At 38.3% G+C, this 13680-nt stretch overlaps 1 protein-coding gene across 1 annotated transcript in view; it reads left to right on the forward strand.

The window, feature by feature from the left end:
- The window catches only part of mtrex (Mtr4 exosome RNA helicase), a 28824-nt gene that overhangs the window by 978 nt on the left and 14166 nt on the right, over positions 1 to 13680 (forward strand). The window contains exons 2-11 of the mRNA XM_038275004.1: positions 75 to 215; positions 6062 to 6128; positions 6203 to 6265; positions 8141 to 8253; positions 8637 to 8811; positions 8982 to 9072; positions 10355 to 10479; positions 11127 to 11225; positions 11329 to 11446; positions 11524 to 11655. Of these exons, the coding sequence (XP_038130932.1) occupies positions 75 to 215; positions 6062 to 6128; positions 6203 to 6265; positions 8141 to 8253; positions 8637 to 8811; positions 8982 to 9072; positions 10355 to 10479; positions 11127 to 11225; positions 11329 to 11446; positions 11524 to 11655 (1124 nt within the window). The remainder of the gene's footprint in view (positions 1 to 74; positions 216 to 6061; positions 6129 to 6202; positions 6266 to 8140; positions 8254 to 8636; positions 8812 to 8981; positions 9073 to 10354; positions 10480 to 11126; positions 11226 to 11328; positions 11447 to 11523; positions 11656 to 13680) is intronic.

Raw genomic sequence — 13680 nt, forward strand, 5'->3', positions numbered from 1 at the left:
GCTATTTAACTGTCTGACTTCAATGAAAACTGCCAAACTTTCCTACTTTTTTTGTGAATTCTTCTGCCTTTTAGGAGGTCTGCAGATAAACACGGTAATGAAGGGGATGTCGGTCCATCTGTTCGGGTCAAGAGGAATGCGGACAATGACTGCGGAGAAGAGGTGGTGTTTGGGAAAAAACCCCGCCAGGAGACGATCTCATCCAGTGACCTGAAGTAAGATTGGACATAGTTTTTTTTGTTGAAAGATGCGTGCTTTACGTCTTTTTTTAAAAACAGTGTCAGAAAGTAAGAATTGGAAAGAAAGAGGTTGGAGATAAATGTTTATATCCAGATTGTGTGAAAGATGAATCCACCCAATCAAACAATATGTCTATATTTCTATACAGTCTTTTTCTTTATGCATCCATCCACGTGTCTTTCACAATATCTATAATCATGTTTGGCTCCTAGAAGTCAAGGTGCACAAAAAATATCTTAAAAAGAAACATGTAAACATTTGTTAGGCTATAGTATAACAGGTGCTCTTAATGTCAGCTATAAATGGTGAATTATACTCACTAGGGCTGCAACTAACGATTATTTTAAAAATCGATGAATCGGCCGATTATTTTTTCGATTAATCGATAAATCGGACAAAACATTTTTTTTATATTAACCTCTTTGTTCCAAAATAAACATTTTAGACAGAACAAACAAGCACACAAGTACAGGTTGCTCATTAACTGTACTGGTGCAATATGAAAAATAAATGTTTGTGTTAAAACTACGCAAACTTACATGAGAAATGTAGCTGTACATTCACAAAATATAGGCTACTTTGTTTCATAAATTTTTGTTTTTTAAAGCCCTTAATGGGTTCAAACAATAGGCCCCCCCATTTCAACAAATGAGTTTTTTTAGACTAGAAGAGTTCTGCCTTTTAGGACAGTAAAGTATAGCAGTTAAAGTTGCTGCTTGAGAAAATACTGAACCATAGAGATAAAAATAGCCCTGTGATTCAAATTATCAATTGTATTTGGAATAAAAATGAGAGAACTAGGGGTGCTAAAAAACACATCCTCCAAAGACAGATATTTACATGGGAATGTGGCATATAATTAATTGACATATTACTGATCTTGCTGGATTTTATTCTGCTTTACTTCCATAAATTGCAGGACCATCTTTACTTTATCTTTGCCAGCAGATTTAAACTTTAAAAGCCTTGCCCTCATAATTTGCAAGTTAATTTATTTATAAAGAAAATATAAACGCTGCTTAAGCTAATTCAAATGAAATTAAAAGTAAAATAAGTAGCCAACTTTATCACTGTCTGTAACCTACTAACAAGCTAAGGAAAGCATCAGATGAGCTACCTGAGAAACGAACGTTACCGTATTTTCACGACTATAAGGCGCACTTAAACGTCTTTTTTTTCCCTCAAAATGTGCGGTGCGCCCTTTGGTGCGGTGCGCCCTATGTGTGTTGTAACTGCGACTTTTGAGACCACCTCATTGAGGAGATGATGAAAGAGTGGCTGAATGTAAGGAGACCAGGTGTTTTTTTTCCACTCATCACCATTAATCTGTGACTCCATGCGTGCCCATCTCACAGCTGATGTGAAAAACATGGGGAAACAAATTAACGCTGTGCTCGCTGTTCAACCGCTCGACATCGGTGTGAACCGGACCCAGCAGGTGCAGCAGAAGCAGCGAGTTTACATGCAAAGTCAACGGTTGACGAGCGTATAGACGCAGCAAAAGGTCCCGCAGCGCGTTTTGGTGCAGCACGTCGGGAGCGTTTAAGCATCTGATGCACCGCCAACGCGCTGCTGCTGCTCAGATGGAAAAATTTAAGTTTTGCTGCTGGACGCGCCGCATCAACCAATCAGAGAAGCTGATCTGGGAGCTGACAGCGAGACAGACAGCGCTCTGATGACATATGATATTAACGCAAATGAAAAGGCTGGGTGAACGCTGTGCTCGCCGTTATCCCGGGGGTCTGACAAAGGAACTTCCACCGCTCGACATCGGTTTGAAGCGGCCGTTCAAAGAAAGGCTGCGAGCGGCGTGGGAGCGATGGATGACAGACGGAGACCACAGTTTCAGGATAAGTGGAAGGCAGCGCAGGGCAAGTTACGCCACAGTTTGCGGATGGATTGTAGATGGACTGTGTCTGCTGGCTCTGTTGTTCAAGCTTTCGCAAAAGCCGGCATTATTTCTGAGGAGCTGCGCTGCACGGAAAGTGACTCTGACAGCGAAGAAGGGGAAACTGGCATGTCTGATTTAGCGCAGCTGTTTTATTCAGAGGAATGCTGAGGATAACAGAGGATGATGACTTTGATGGGTTTGATTAATACTTTGTAATAAATACATGAATAAAGCACAATCATACTCAGTTTTGCTCCCGCTCTATTTTTCTCCCTGAAAGCTTAATTCAATGGCAGCCTCTGAGCGCGTCTCCTCCGCTTCACCGCGGTGGCTGGCAGGTGTTTTTTCATCTAAATAATCTAAATCTTGCAGCTATATTTGCTGTGATCAGTGGGAATAAATAAGTATAAATATGTTTTTAAGTGAGAAAGGCCACCTGAAAACTTAATAATTGCAGTCAGTTCATCCAGATTATCTATTTCTGTCGGAGGCGCTCAGACCCCCACATACCAGCGGAGCGCCGACAGGAGAAATCCTTTCGTTCACCGCGGCTGCTGGCAGGTGTTTTTCATCTAAATAATCTAAATCTTGCAGCTATATTTGCTGTGATCAGTGGGAATAAAGTAGTTTTAATATGTTTTTAAGTGAGAAAGTCCACCTGAAAACTTAATAATTGCAGTCAGTTCATCCAGATTATCTATTTCTGTCGGAGGCGCTCAGACCCCCACATACCAGCGGAGCGCCGACAGGAGAAATCCTTTCGTTCACCGCGGCTGCTGGCAGGTGTTTTTCATCTAAATAATCTAAATCTTGCAGCTATATTTGCTGTGATCAGTGGGAATAAAGTAGTTTTAATATGTTTTTAAGTGAGAAAGTCCACCTGAAAACTTAATAATTGCAGTCAGTTCATCCAGATTATCTATTTCTGTCGGAGGCGCTCAGACCCCCACATACCAGCGGTGCGCTGACAGCAGAAATCTCTTCATCAGCAGCCTGTAGGCTGGGCAGCCTGGGGTTCACCGCGGCTGCTGGCAGGTGTTTTTCATCTAAATAATTTTAGCTGCAGGCACCAGGATACCGGCAATAAAAGCGAACATATTCCGTCAGCAGGTTTCAGGATTTTAAGTTAATTTAGGAGTGATCACAGCGCTGTGTCATCTGTCTCACGGCCAGCTGCCAGGTTTGATTAATACTTTGTAATAAATACATGAATAAAGCACAGTCATACTCAGTTTTGCCCCCGCTGTATTTTTAAATACGCAGTAGAGGTATTTAAAGGTAGTAGAGGACTTGTACCTGTATATAAAAAACGCGCCCTATAGTCCGGTGCGCCTTATGTGTGTGTTAAATACAGAAATGGGACACATAACTGAGAGTGCGCCTTTTAGTCCGGTGCGCCTTATGGTCGTGAAAATACGGTATGTTTCCCCACTTTAAAACCAAACAAACATGGTAGTTCACCCTGCTGATCAGCTCTCTTCACTGCCATTGAAGGCTCCAACGTGTTTTCTTTTCAGGTTTATAACAGTGGTACTTCCGTGCCATGTTCATTTGTTTTTACAAAAGTTGCATGTTACGACTTTTTTTACTTTACAAAGCGCAGCCTATTTTAATTATTGTGATCAATTTGCGCCGTCAATCCCGGCGCATGCGCGCTTCATTTGCAGTCTGGACGCTGAGGGTAAACTCCTTACTAATATCCTGCGGCTCTGACTGCAGCGCTGAGAGGGATTCCTGTGGGAGAGGGAGAAAGGGGTTGGGATGGGGGAGGCGCCCCACGGCAGGCAAAAGCCGCCAGTGACACCGTGAAAAGTCGGCAGATTTGTCGCTAGTCGCTTTTTTGAAAAATAGTCGCTGGAGGGGTCTGAAAAGTCGCTGAGTTGGCAACACTGCAACTGCGGCGCTGACTCGCTCCGCCATATTTTTTTTTCTTCCCCCGGATGATGGCGGCGGCCGATGACGCATTAATCGCGCGACACAACTAATCGATGATTAAATTCGTTGCCAACGCTTTTAAAAGTTGATTTTTATCGATTTTATCGATTCGTTGTTGCAGCCCTAACACTCACCTTTAACCCCTTACTTTATTTCAAAACTGATTTAGATATTTTTTATCAGGGCCAAAAATTAAGTCGATATGAGTGTTGACACTCATATTGAAATGTAAAATTTTCTACTTCATTCTATCTATGGATTCCACCAAGTATTTTGTAGTATATTTGTTGTGTTCTCTTGTTTTGTGCATTTTACAGCCCAGTAACCTGTATCAATTACACAAAGGGGTTTGAACTATTTAATGTTTGGTCATTACATTTTAACATGATCTCCAGAAGAACTGCCAGTGACTCGGATTTTTTATAGCTGGCTGAAGTGTGGAATACCAGACTTCCCCCACTCTCCCCCTTTGCTGCATGCTTTCACTTAGCTTGCTGAAAACAGGTTCCTTTTTTCTTCACACTTTAAAGAAAAAGAAATGCACTTTTTGAAATATTTCTAGTCTCATAAAACGTTACCAGTTACCAATCCTTGTTACAGTTATTAAAAAAGCTGTTGGAAGTTGCTGTAAAAAGAGGTGTAAGGGAAGTATTTGTTAGGGATCTCCCAATCTGATATTAGATCGATATCGGGCAAAAGAAATTATGAACAAAAAAAATAATATTGAATTATTTTGACCTGTACCTGAAAATAAACACGTTTTTATCTACAGTTTATGTAACCCATTGCTTGATATTCAATGGGTCAGTTATTCTTATACCGTTTGTCTTTGACCATTGTTCTCTTTTTGAGTTGTATCAATGGAGGAAACCTTTTATAACAGCCCACACTAAAAATAGGTAATAAAAGTATGTGTTATTCATACTTATTAGGTTGGTAATGGTCAATTCTTAAAGGTTCAATATATGTTTAATAAACAAAATCAAAAGGTTTTATTTGGATATCCCCAGTGTTTTTTTTAATCGCATCTAATGTTATTAGTCAATCAATATTAACTGAGCAACCTTAAGTTTTTAGAGCCCAAATATTTAAAAACAGTGCTTAATTTAAATGTTTTGTATGTTTGGTTTTTGTTTACATAAATATTTACTAAATAAAAGCATTAAAATTCAAACACAATATAATGAAAAAGGGGATGCTTTTGAAGACTAGATGTCAAAAACAAGTCACCAGGATAGAAATTATATACACAGCTGTATATTGTTTATCCAGGTGCACTGTATTTATATTGTTAAAACACTTTGCAGTACAGTATTGTAGTTGGTTTTTGTTGTTGTTTTTTTTTTTAACTCTTCACTATTATGTTATTTCTATACACTTTTCTACAGTCCAGATTTGTGTGACAATTTTTTCTATAATCTTTTTGCTGCTGTAACACCAGAATTTCCTCATTGTGCGACAATAAAGAGATTTTCTATTCTAAAATATCACACATCAATATTAAATGAAAGGAAGGTAGCAATCAATCATTATAACATGGTTGGTGTTTTTGGAAGAAATTGCTTCAGTATCAGTCTGAAATGATACCAGTAAGAGTTAACTTGTTTTATTGTTGTTTTTTTTAAAGAGGTCTAGCTAAGTGAAAGATGCATGTTACTAGCTTGTATTTCTTTTACCCCATTAATTGTTTTTCTTTTTTTTTTTTTAATGGCCTAATTTCTATTAGGTACATGTTATGGAGTCTGTGAGGCCACATTTCCCAATTAAATTGTATGTAATTTATGTTTTCACCCAGTAAAAGTGAGAACAAAATATTTCCAATCCAGATTCACATTATAGGCTTTTTGCTTGATGCTGTTAATTAATATAACGGTTATAACTTTTACGTTTCCTATTTAAACGATTGAGTTAATGTTAATATGTGTATGGGAATGAAAAGTATTGATAAATTCCATCACTGCCTCTTAGAATATATATATATATGTTTTATTTCAGTCTTTCAGAATTTATGCCTCAAGTGAAGGTGGACCAGGTGGAAACAGTGGAAGGATGCTCACATGAGGTAACAGAATCAAATAAAAGCTTAAACTTTGGTTTGACAGCTTCATTGTTCTAAATGTTGTCTGTAACCAACAGGTTGCTCTGCCTGCTGATGAAGAATATAAACCTCTCAAACCAAGAGTGGGAAAAGCAGCTAAGGTATTATAGTTAAGTTTTGTTTTTTGATTAGACTTACAATACCGTTTTAAAGCAACACTTCTCAATTGTGATGGTGTTTAGCAGTAAGGTATTTAACTCTCCATTAGGGCTGCAACTAACGATTATTTTAAAAATTGATGAATCGGACGATTATTTTTCCGATTAATCGATGAATCGGACAAAAAATATTTTTTATATTAACCTCTTTATTCCAAAATAAACATTTTAGACAGAACAAACAAGCACACAAGTACAGGTTGCTCATTAACTGTACTGGTGCAATATGAAAAATAAATGTTTGTGTTAAAACTACGCAAACTTACATGAGAAATGTAGCTGTACATCCACAAGATATAGGGTACTTTGTTTCATAAAGCTCAAAAAAAGACAGGCATTTTTGTTTTTAAAAGCCCCTAAGGGGTTCAAACAATAGGCCCCCCCATTTCAACAAATTAGTTTTTTTTAGACTAGAAGAGTTCTGCCTTTTAAGACAGGAAAGTATAGCAGTTAAAGTTGCTACTTGAGAAAATACTGAACCATAGAGATAAAAATAGCCCTGTGATTCAAATTATAAATTGTATTTGGAATAAAAATGAGAGAACTAGGGGTGCTAAAAAACACATCCTCCAAAGACTCCAATTTACATGGGAATGTGGCATATAATTAATTGACATATTACTGATCTTGCTGGATTTTATTCTGCTTTACTTCCATAAATTGCAGGATCTTCTTTAGTTTATCTTTGCCAGAAGATTTAAACTTTAAAAGCCTTGCCCTCATAATTTGCAAGTTAATTTATTTATAAAGTAAATATAAACGCTGCTTGAGCTAATTCAAATGAAATTAAAAGTAAAATAAGTAGCCAACCTTATCACTGTCTGTAACCTACTAACACGGTAAGGAAAGCATCAGATGAGCTACCTGAGAAACTAACGTTACGTTCCCCAACTTTAAAATGAAACAAACATGGTGGTTCCGTGCCATGTTAATTTGTTTTTACAAAAGTTGCATGTTACGACTTTTTTCACTTTACAAAGCGCAGGCTATTTTAATTATTGTGATCAATTTGCGCCGTCAATCCCGGCGCATGCACGCTTCATTTGCAGTCTAGAAGCTGAGGGTAAACATCCTGCGGCTCTGACTGCAGCGCTGAGAGGGACTCCTGCGGGAGCGGGAGAACGGGGTTGGGATGGGGCAGGCGCCCCACGGCAGAGTAGGAACGATACATGCTTTCACGTAAGAGTCTCCAAAAGCCGCCAGAAGTCACCAGATTTGTCGCTAGTCACTTTTTTGAAAAATAGTCGCTGGAGGGGTCTGAAAAGTCGCTGAGTTGGCAACACTGCACCTGCAGCGCTGGCTCGCTCTGTCGTATTTTTTTTCTTCCCCCGTTTCAGTCAAGTGGATGTGATGACGGTGGCGGCGGATGACGCATTAATCGCGTGACACAACTAATCGATGATGAAATTCGTTGCCAACGCTTTTAAAAGTCGATTTTTATTGATTTTATCGATTCGTTGTTGCAGCCCTACTCTGCATAAATAGGCTAGTCTATTAAATACCATAGAGCACTGTGGTATTTTATAGGCTTATGGGTGAATTGGGCTTCATGATTACAGAAAACCTTGTGTTGTGATGATAACAGTAAATATCGACCATATCAGTTTTCATTTGTGTCCTGTGTGAGGATCTCCTGCTGTGAGCTTTTACCCAACATGCTGAATATGACATAAGCTTCTAAAATGCAAGTTTGCATATATAAGCCAACGGTTACTGCACTCTACATATGCTTTGCAGATGTAGTGTGAACTGCCTCATTGGTTTGCAATAACTAATATTGCTTTTTTCCCCCCCACGTATGTTTTCCTTGTTCTGCAGGAGTACCCTTTCATACTAGATCCCTTCCAGCGTGAGGCTATCCTGTGTATCGACAACAACCAGTCTGTTCTTGTGTCTGCACACACCTCAGCAGGGAAAACAGTTTGTGCAGAGTACGTATCCTGAATAAATAGCAAAGGGATTCTGTCTGAAATCACTTCACTCATGTTTTTTCAGGCTAACAAATTTCACCATTCTAATGGTTTTCTCTTGCTATTAACAGCGAGTGTTTAACAGTTAGTGAGTGTTTTATGTAGTGATGTTGAGTAAAGACATACTTCCCTGTAAGAGTGAGATTAAGTTAAGCAAGCTTTGAATAGCTTGATCATTCAAAAAGTATTGCTAATTAGAAAAAGTGAATTCAGTGTATTTCATCATGAGGGTCCTTTATTATTTTTTTTAATCAGAGGAAGAAAATTGGATCTGTGCCCATGCATGAAAAAATCAGGGATCAAATTTTTGTGGGATGTGTCTAATTTATTTTCCCCTCCTGTAGGTATGCCATCGCTCTGGCTCTTAGAGAGAAGCAGAGGGTCATCTTCACCAGCCCCATCAAAGCCCTCTCTAACCAGAAATACAGAGAGATGTATGAAGAGTTCCAGGACGTGGGATTGATGACTGGTGACGTTACCATCAACCCTACCGCCTCCTGTCTTGTCATGACAACAGAGGTGAGACCCTCTTCTTAATTTCAGAGTTCTAATCATACACACTAGTCTGCAACAAGCATCTCGCATCACCCCATTACAGCCACTGGGCTTCATATCGCCTTTTCTGAAAAATAGGTGGAGACTAAGGTTTTGGCTTTCTTTTGACATGAATATGTTTTCTCTTTGTCTAGATTCTAAGGAGCATGCTGTATCGAGGATCGGAGATCATGAGGGAGGTGGCATGGGTCATCTTTGATGAGATCCATTACATGAGAGATGCAGGTGTGTCCAGAAAACAAGTGTCATTGGAATTCAGGCTGGTGGGATTCAAACATGTTTTACATTATGGTTAATAAGTCACTTAAGTCAGTAGGTTATAATTTTATGCTTTAAATGCTTTTCATGTTGGCTAGAAAGTTGTAAAAAAAAACAAAACAAAAAAACATCCAAACGCAAACCTTTATACTGCATGTCTATCACAAGGCCCTGTCCTATCTTTTTTTGAACGCTTTTAGTAACTTTTAATTTTAAGAACAGTCCAAAATAACGCCTTTTTTGTAACTAGAAGTTGGATAAGAACAACAAAACAAAATAGGTACAGCTGATCTATATCTCAAGTCAAACAAGGCTGATTAAAACCTCCCTTTTTATAGAAAGATGCTGTTTTCTTTGGTGCAGCTGTTCAAAGCTGCCTTTGGTGTTAATCTTAGGGGAATAGGATGAAAAGGTGGTTCTTTAATCTCTTTTATTGAGCATATCCCATTTAAAAGATGGATATTATTTCGACCTATTGTTGGGTAATTGTTAACATCTGATATAGCAAATCAGTTTCAGAAAACCAGCATTGGACAGGATGGAAATCTTCCACTTTTTATGGTTTTGAAAATGGTCACTGATATAAATTCAGACCGTGGTTCAATTTCCATTCTACTACAGATTTAATATGAGTAAATATTTCTCGACTGTGGATTAATACAAATAGGAGCTCTAGTTAAAAGAGACAATTTTTTTTGACACAATTATTTTTGCTTTCCTGGCTTTAGATTTTGTTATTTAAAGGTATAGTGGAGGGTGTTCTTTTTCCGGGTGGATTATCAAAATAAGGGATCCTTCTAATTGTCAATCATTCTGGTGATATTGTTACGTAAGGTTGTCTTACATGCTCGCCCCCATTTTCACTTACCAGTGGTGAGTCTGACATAGTGCTAAAATTGCAAATCTTGTTTTGTAAACTAAGCTTATGTCATGTGCATTATTTTAGGTGGAGAGGGCGGGTCTTTTTAAAAAATTTGCAAAAATCCTCCACTATACCTTTTACTAAGATATCAGACAGATTAGTAAACTAATTAATTAGTTAGAACTTGTAGTCAGTGATACAGTGATAAGAATTTAGGCTTTTTTAATTCTTGCAGCACTGCTGTATGGCTATAAGTTGACCTGGCTTAGAGAGTTATATTCTAACTTTATCGGCTTGGATTCTTAAGGAGGTTCAAAGCTTGTTGGCTGCTCCGTTTTCACAGCAGATAATGTTTTTGTATTGACAAGAGCTTCTGCTTTGTTCCAGAGCGTGGGGTTGTTTGGGAAGAAACCATCATCCTTCTTCCTGATAATGTGCATTATGTATTCCTGTCGGCTACCATCCCGAACGCCAAACAGTTTGCTGAATGGATCTGCCATTTACACAAGCAGGTGGGCCCAATGCACATAATTCTTAGCCTGGCCAAACCGACTGACACACTCCGTATACATGGCGCCTCGATTTAGAAAGAAGCAGGAACAGCAGAAAGAAGCCACAACCAATCAGATAATTATGATGCGTTACAAAAACACCTTTGTTTAAACAAAAAGAAAAGCTCTCACAGAAGCCAGTTGTTGGAGTTAGCTCATTCAGTACTTAAAGAGTATAATTAAGACATTATGCTGTTGCTGCTGCAATCTTGACCTTATGGTTACAGAAAATCTCAGTTACATTATGGGTAATTCTGGTGGAAGTGTAAACTCCCACCTCCAGTAATTTACAGTAGAGTCTGAGCCTTTCCAGACTGGGAACATTGGTGTTAAGTTGGGTCAGTAATTACAGATTCTATGTTTTGTTTGTTTGCAATAAACCCATAGCAGGATCACTAAGGCTTCACTGATAGTTTTTGAATTCTGTGATTTACTATTGTGATGCAGTAAACCTGCTAGTTAAATAAGTAATGTAACAGCCATGTTACATTAGCAGCAAGGCAGCAGCAGCAAAACAAATTTATTTACACCAGAAATCTTGATGCTCATTCTATAGTTTCTTTCATTTGTATTGTTAATAAAAGTCTGTATCTCTTGTTTTCCTGCAGCCTTGTCATGTAGTTTATACCGACTACCGTCCTACTCCGTTGCAACATTATATTTTTCCAGCAGGGGGCGATGGACTCCACTTGGTAGTCGATGAGAACGTAAGTACTCCTGTAGAGTAACCAATCACTCTACCAAAGTAGAGTGATTAGTTGGTATAAGATATTTTACAGATACTGTATTTGCATGTATACCTCTCCTCAGGGCGACTTCAGGGAAGATAACTTTAACACAGCGATGCAGGTTCTTAGAGATGCAGGAGACTCTGGGGGTGGAAGTGGAGGTGGCAAGTGGGATCGAGGACGAAAGGGAGGCACTAAGGGTATGTGGGTTGAAGTCTTAACGAACCCAAAAAATAACTTTGAATGATCAATTAATATAAAATAATGCTTTGTTTAGGACCATCCAGTGTTTTTAAGATAGTGAAAATGATCATGGAGAGGAACTTCCAGCCAGTGATCATTTTCAGCTTCAGTAAGAAAGACTGTGAGGCCTACGCCCTGCAGGTGTCAAAGCTGGATTTTAATAACGGTATGTGCCATTGTGGAAAGTTTTGCATACAATTTACCTTTCTACCTCTTGCATTTAGTGTATCGGTGGAGTTCAAATGGTGGAATGCTCAGGCTATGTTGTACATCTTGCAAAAAGACCTGTTCTGTTAGGCTGGTTGATTTAAAGCAGATCAAGGAGTTTTGGGTTTCACAAACAGGCGTTTTTGGTCATCATGGCATAAAAAAAAAAAAAAAACAATTTTAATCCTTTTGTTGATCTTTATTCTTGGAATCTATAATCTGATTACATTCACATATCATGACCATGCATAATTAGTTCCATAGGTTTGCTGTTGTATCTGTTCAGTGAACTGATTCCTTTCAAGTATGGGGGGGGAAAAATGACTAACTCTAAAAATAAACCCTGGGTATAAATTAAATTCAGAAATTAAGACTCATAACTTAAAAAAAAATCACTTGCTGGCAGGTGATGCTGCCTGAAACTTCTTTAGTCCAGCAGTGTCACCATAAGTATTTTATGGTTATGGAGCTGAATAAGATGAGAATTTCCTTCATGAACAAACAAATCGTATAGAAAAAAAAATGGAGCTTAAAGAGATTTCTGGCTCCCATCCTCCTGCTGCTCTTGTTTTGCCATGAAGTAACGCATTCATCTAAAGTTATATTGTGGAACAGTTTCCATCCTCGTCTTGAATAGTTTTCCCTGGATTGTGAAGGTATTATGAATGATGTTTGTGTAATCCTGCACTCCTCCAATAAAAAGCACCAGAGGCTTTTTATTCTGTTAACGCTGTCAGCTTTTAATCAACACAGCACAAAAAAACTTTAATAAACTCTGTCAAAGAAAATTCAGATATCCTGGAAATTTGTGTTTTGAAATTATGCTAAAAGTTTTTTATTTTTTTATTTTGTGAACTCACTAAATGCTTTCTTTAAGGAGGAAATTGAATCAAACTAAAGTTTTTTTTAAAGTTTAGAAGTGTTAAGCTAAGAAGGAGCTGAACAGCTGCATTTAAAATTTCCGCTACTTGTTATTTTTTTCATTTATGTTTGACATTTGTTTTTGCAAAAAGGTAAAACCATATATAAGACTCTTGTATTCCCCAGGAGTAATGTTAATCTATGTGTCTGATAGGTAACAATAAAGAGGCTGTGCTAAAGCCGGGCGTACACTGTGCGTTTTATTTTTTTTTTCAATCGTTGCAAACAGCTACAGCTCACACTGTACGCCAAAACCGCAGGGTTTTGGCGTACAGTGTGAGTTCACGGCTCACGATGTATGTTCTCACATCATGCAGCACGACGCTCTGATGTCATCTACCTGCTCACACTGTACGTCTAAAAACCACATTGGAAAATAAAACATTTTTTATTTTCTCCCGCCCTCACAATTCCTGATCAAGAGGTGGTCGTGAGAGGCTGATCCCCCCCTTGTTACCCCCTGGACACTACACGACACATGATCAGGCTGAAAGTCAGGCCGATCGGAAAATTCTCGCACGACTAGAAAGTCGCCCCAAAAGGGGCAAAAAATCGCACAGTGTAAGCCCGAGTTAACTAGCCCATTGCTAGTTTTCCTTTTTCTAACCTGCTGTTTCTCACTGCCTGTACCTTCTCTTTCTTTTTTTGCAAAGGGTGGATTTTTTTTTCTGCAGTTTATTAATTTATGCATCAAATAACCCAGAAGTTTTCATGAATTCATCAACTTCTAAAAGTTTAAATAAAACTCTCAAATATATTCCAGACAAAACTGCATCCTCATTATTATACCCAGCACTACTAGTTGGATCAGTTTTAACTCTTGATAAATTGAAAATAAGCAGCTATCGTCCTTAAGATTTGCTCATTCAGTAGATAAATGAACAAGCTCCTCACAGACTTTGTATTCTTCATTCCACCGGCCCAGGTTTAAAAACCTTACCAGTAAAAAAAAAAGCCACTGTCAAATGAAGGTCACTGGGCTGAACGTTTTGTTGAAACATTGATTAAAATAACGCAATCCTTAAGTTTCCCTGAAGGAAATGGGGAAACACTTAGAATAACC

This window comes from Cyprinodon tularosa, unplaced genomic scaffold (genome assembly GCF_016077235.1).
Source record: "Cyprinodon tularosa strain WSP-4 unplaced genomic scaffold, ASM1607723v1 ctg94, whole genome shotgun sequence".
Classification (NCBI taxonomy): domain Eukaryota; kingdom Metazoa; phylum Chordata; class Actinopteri; order Cyprinodontiformes; family Cyprinodontidae; genus Cyprinodon; species Cyprinodon tularosa.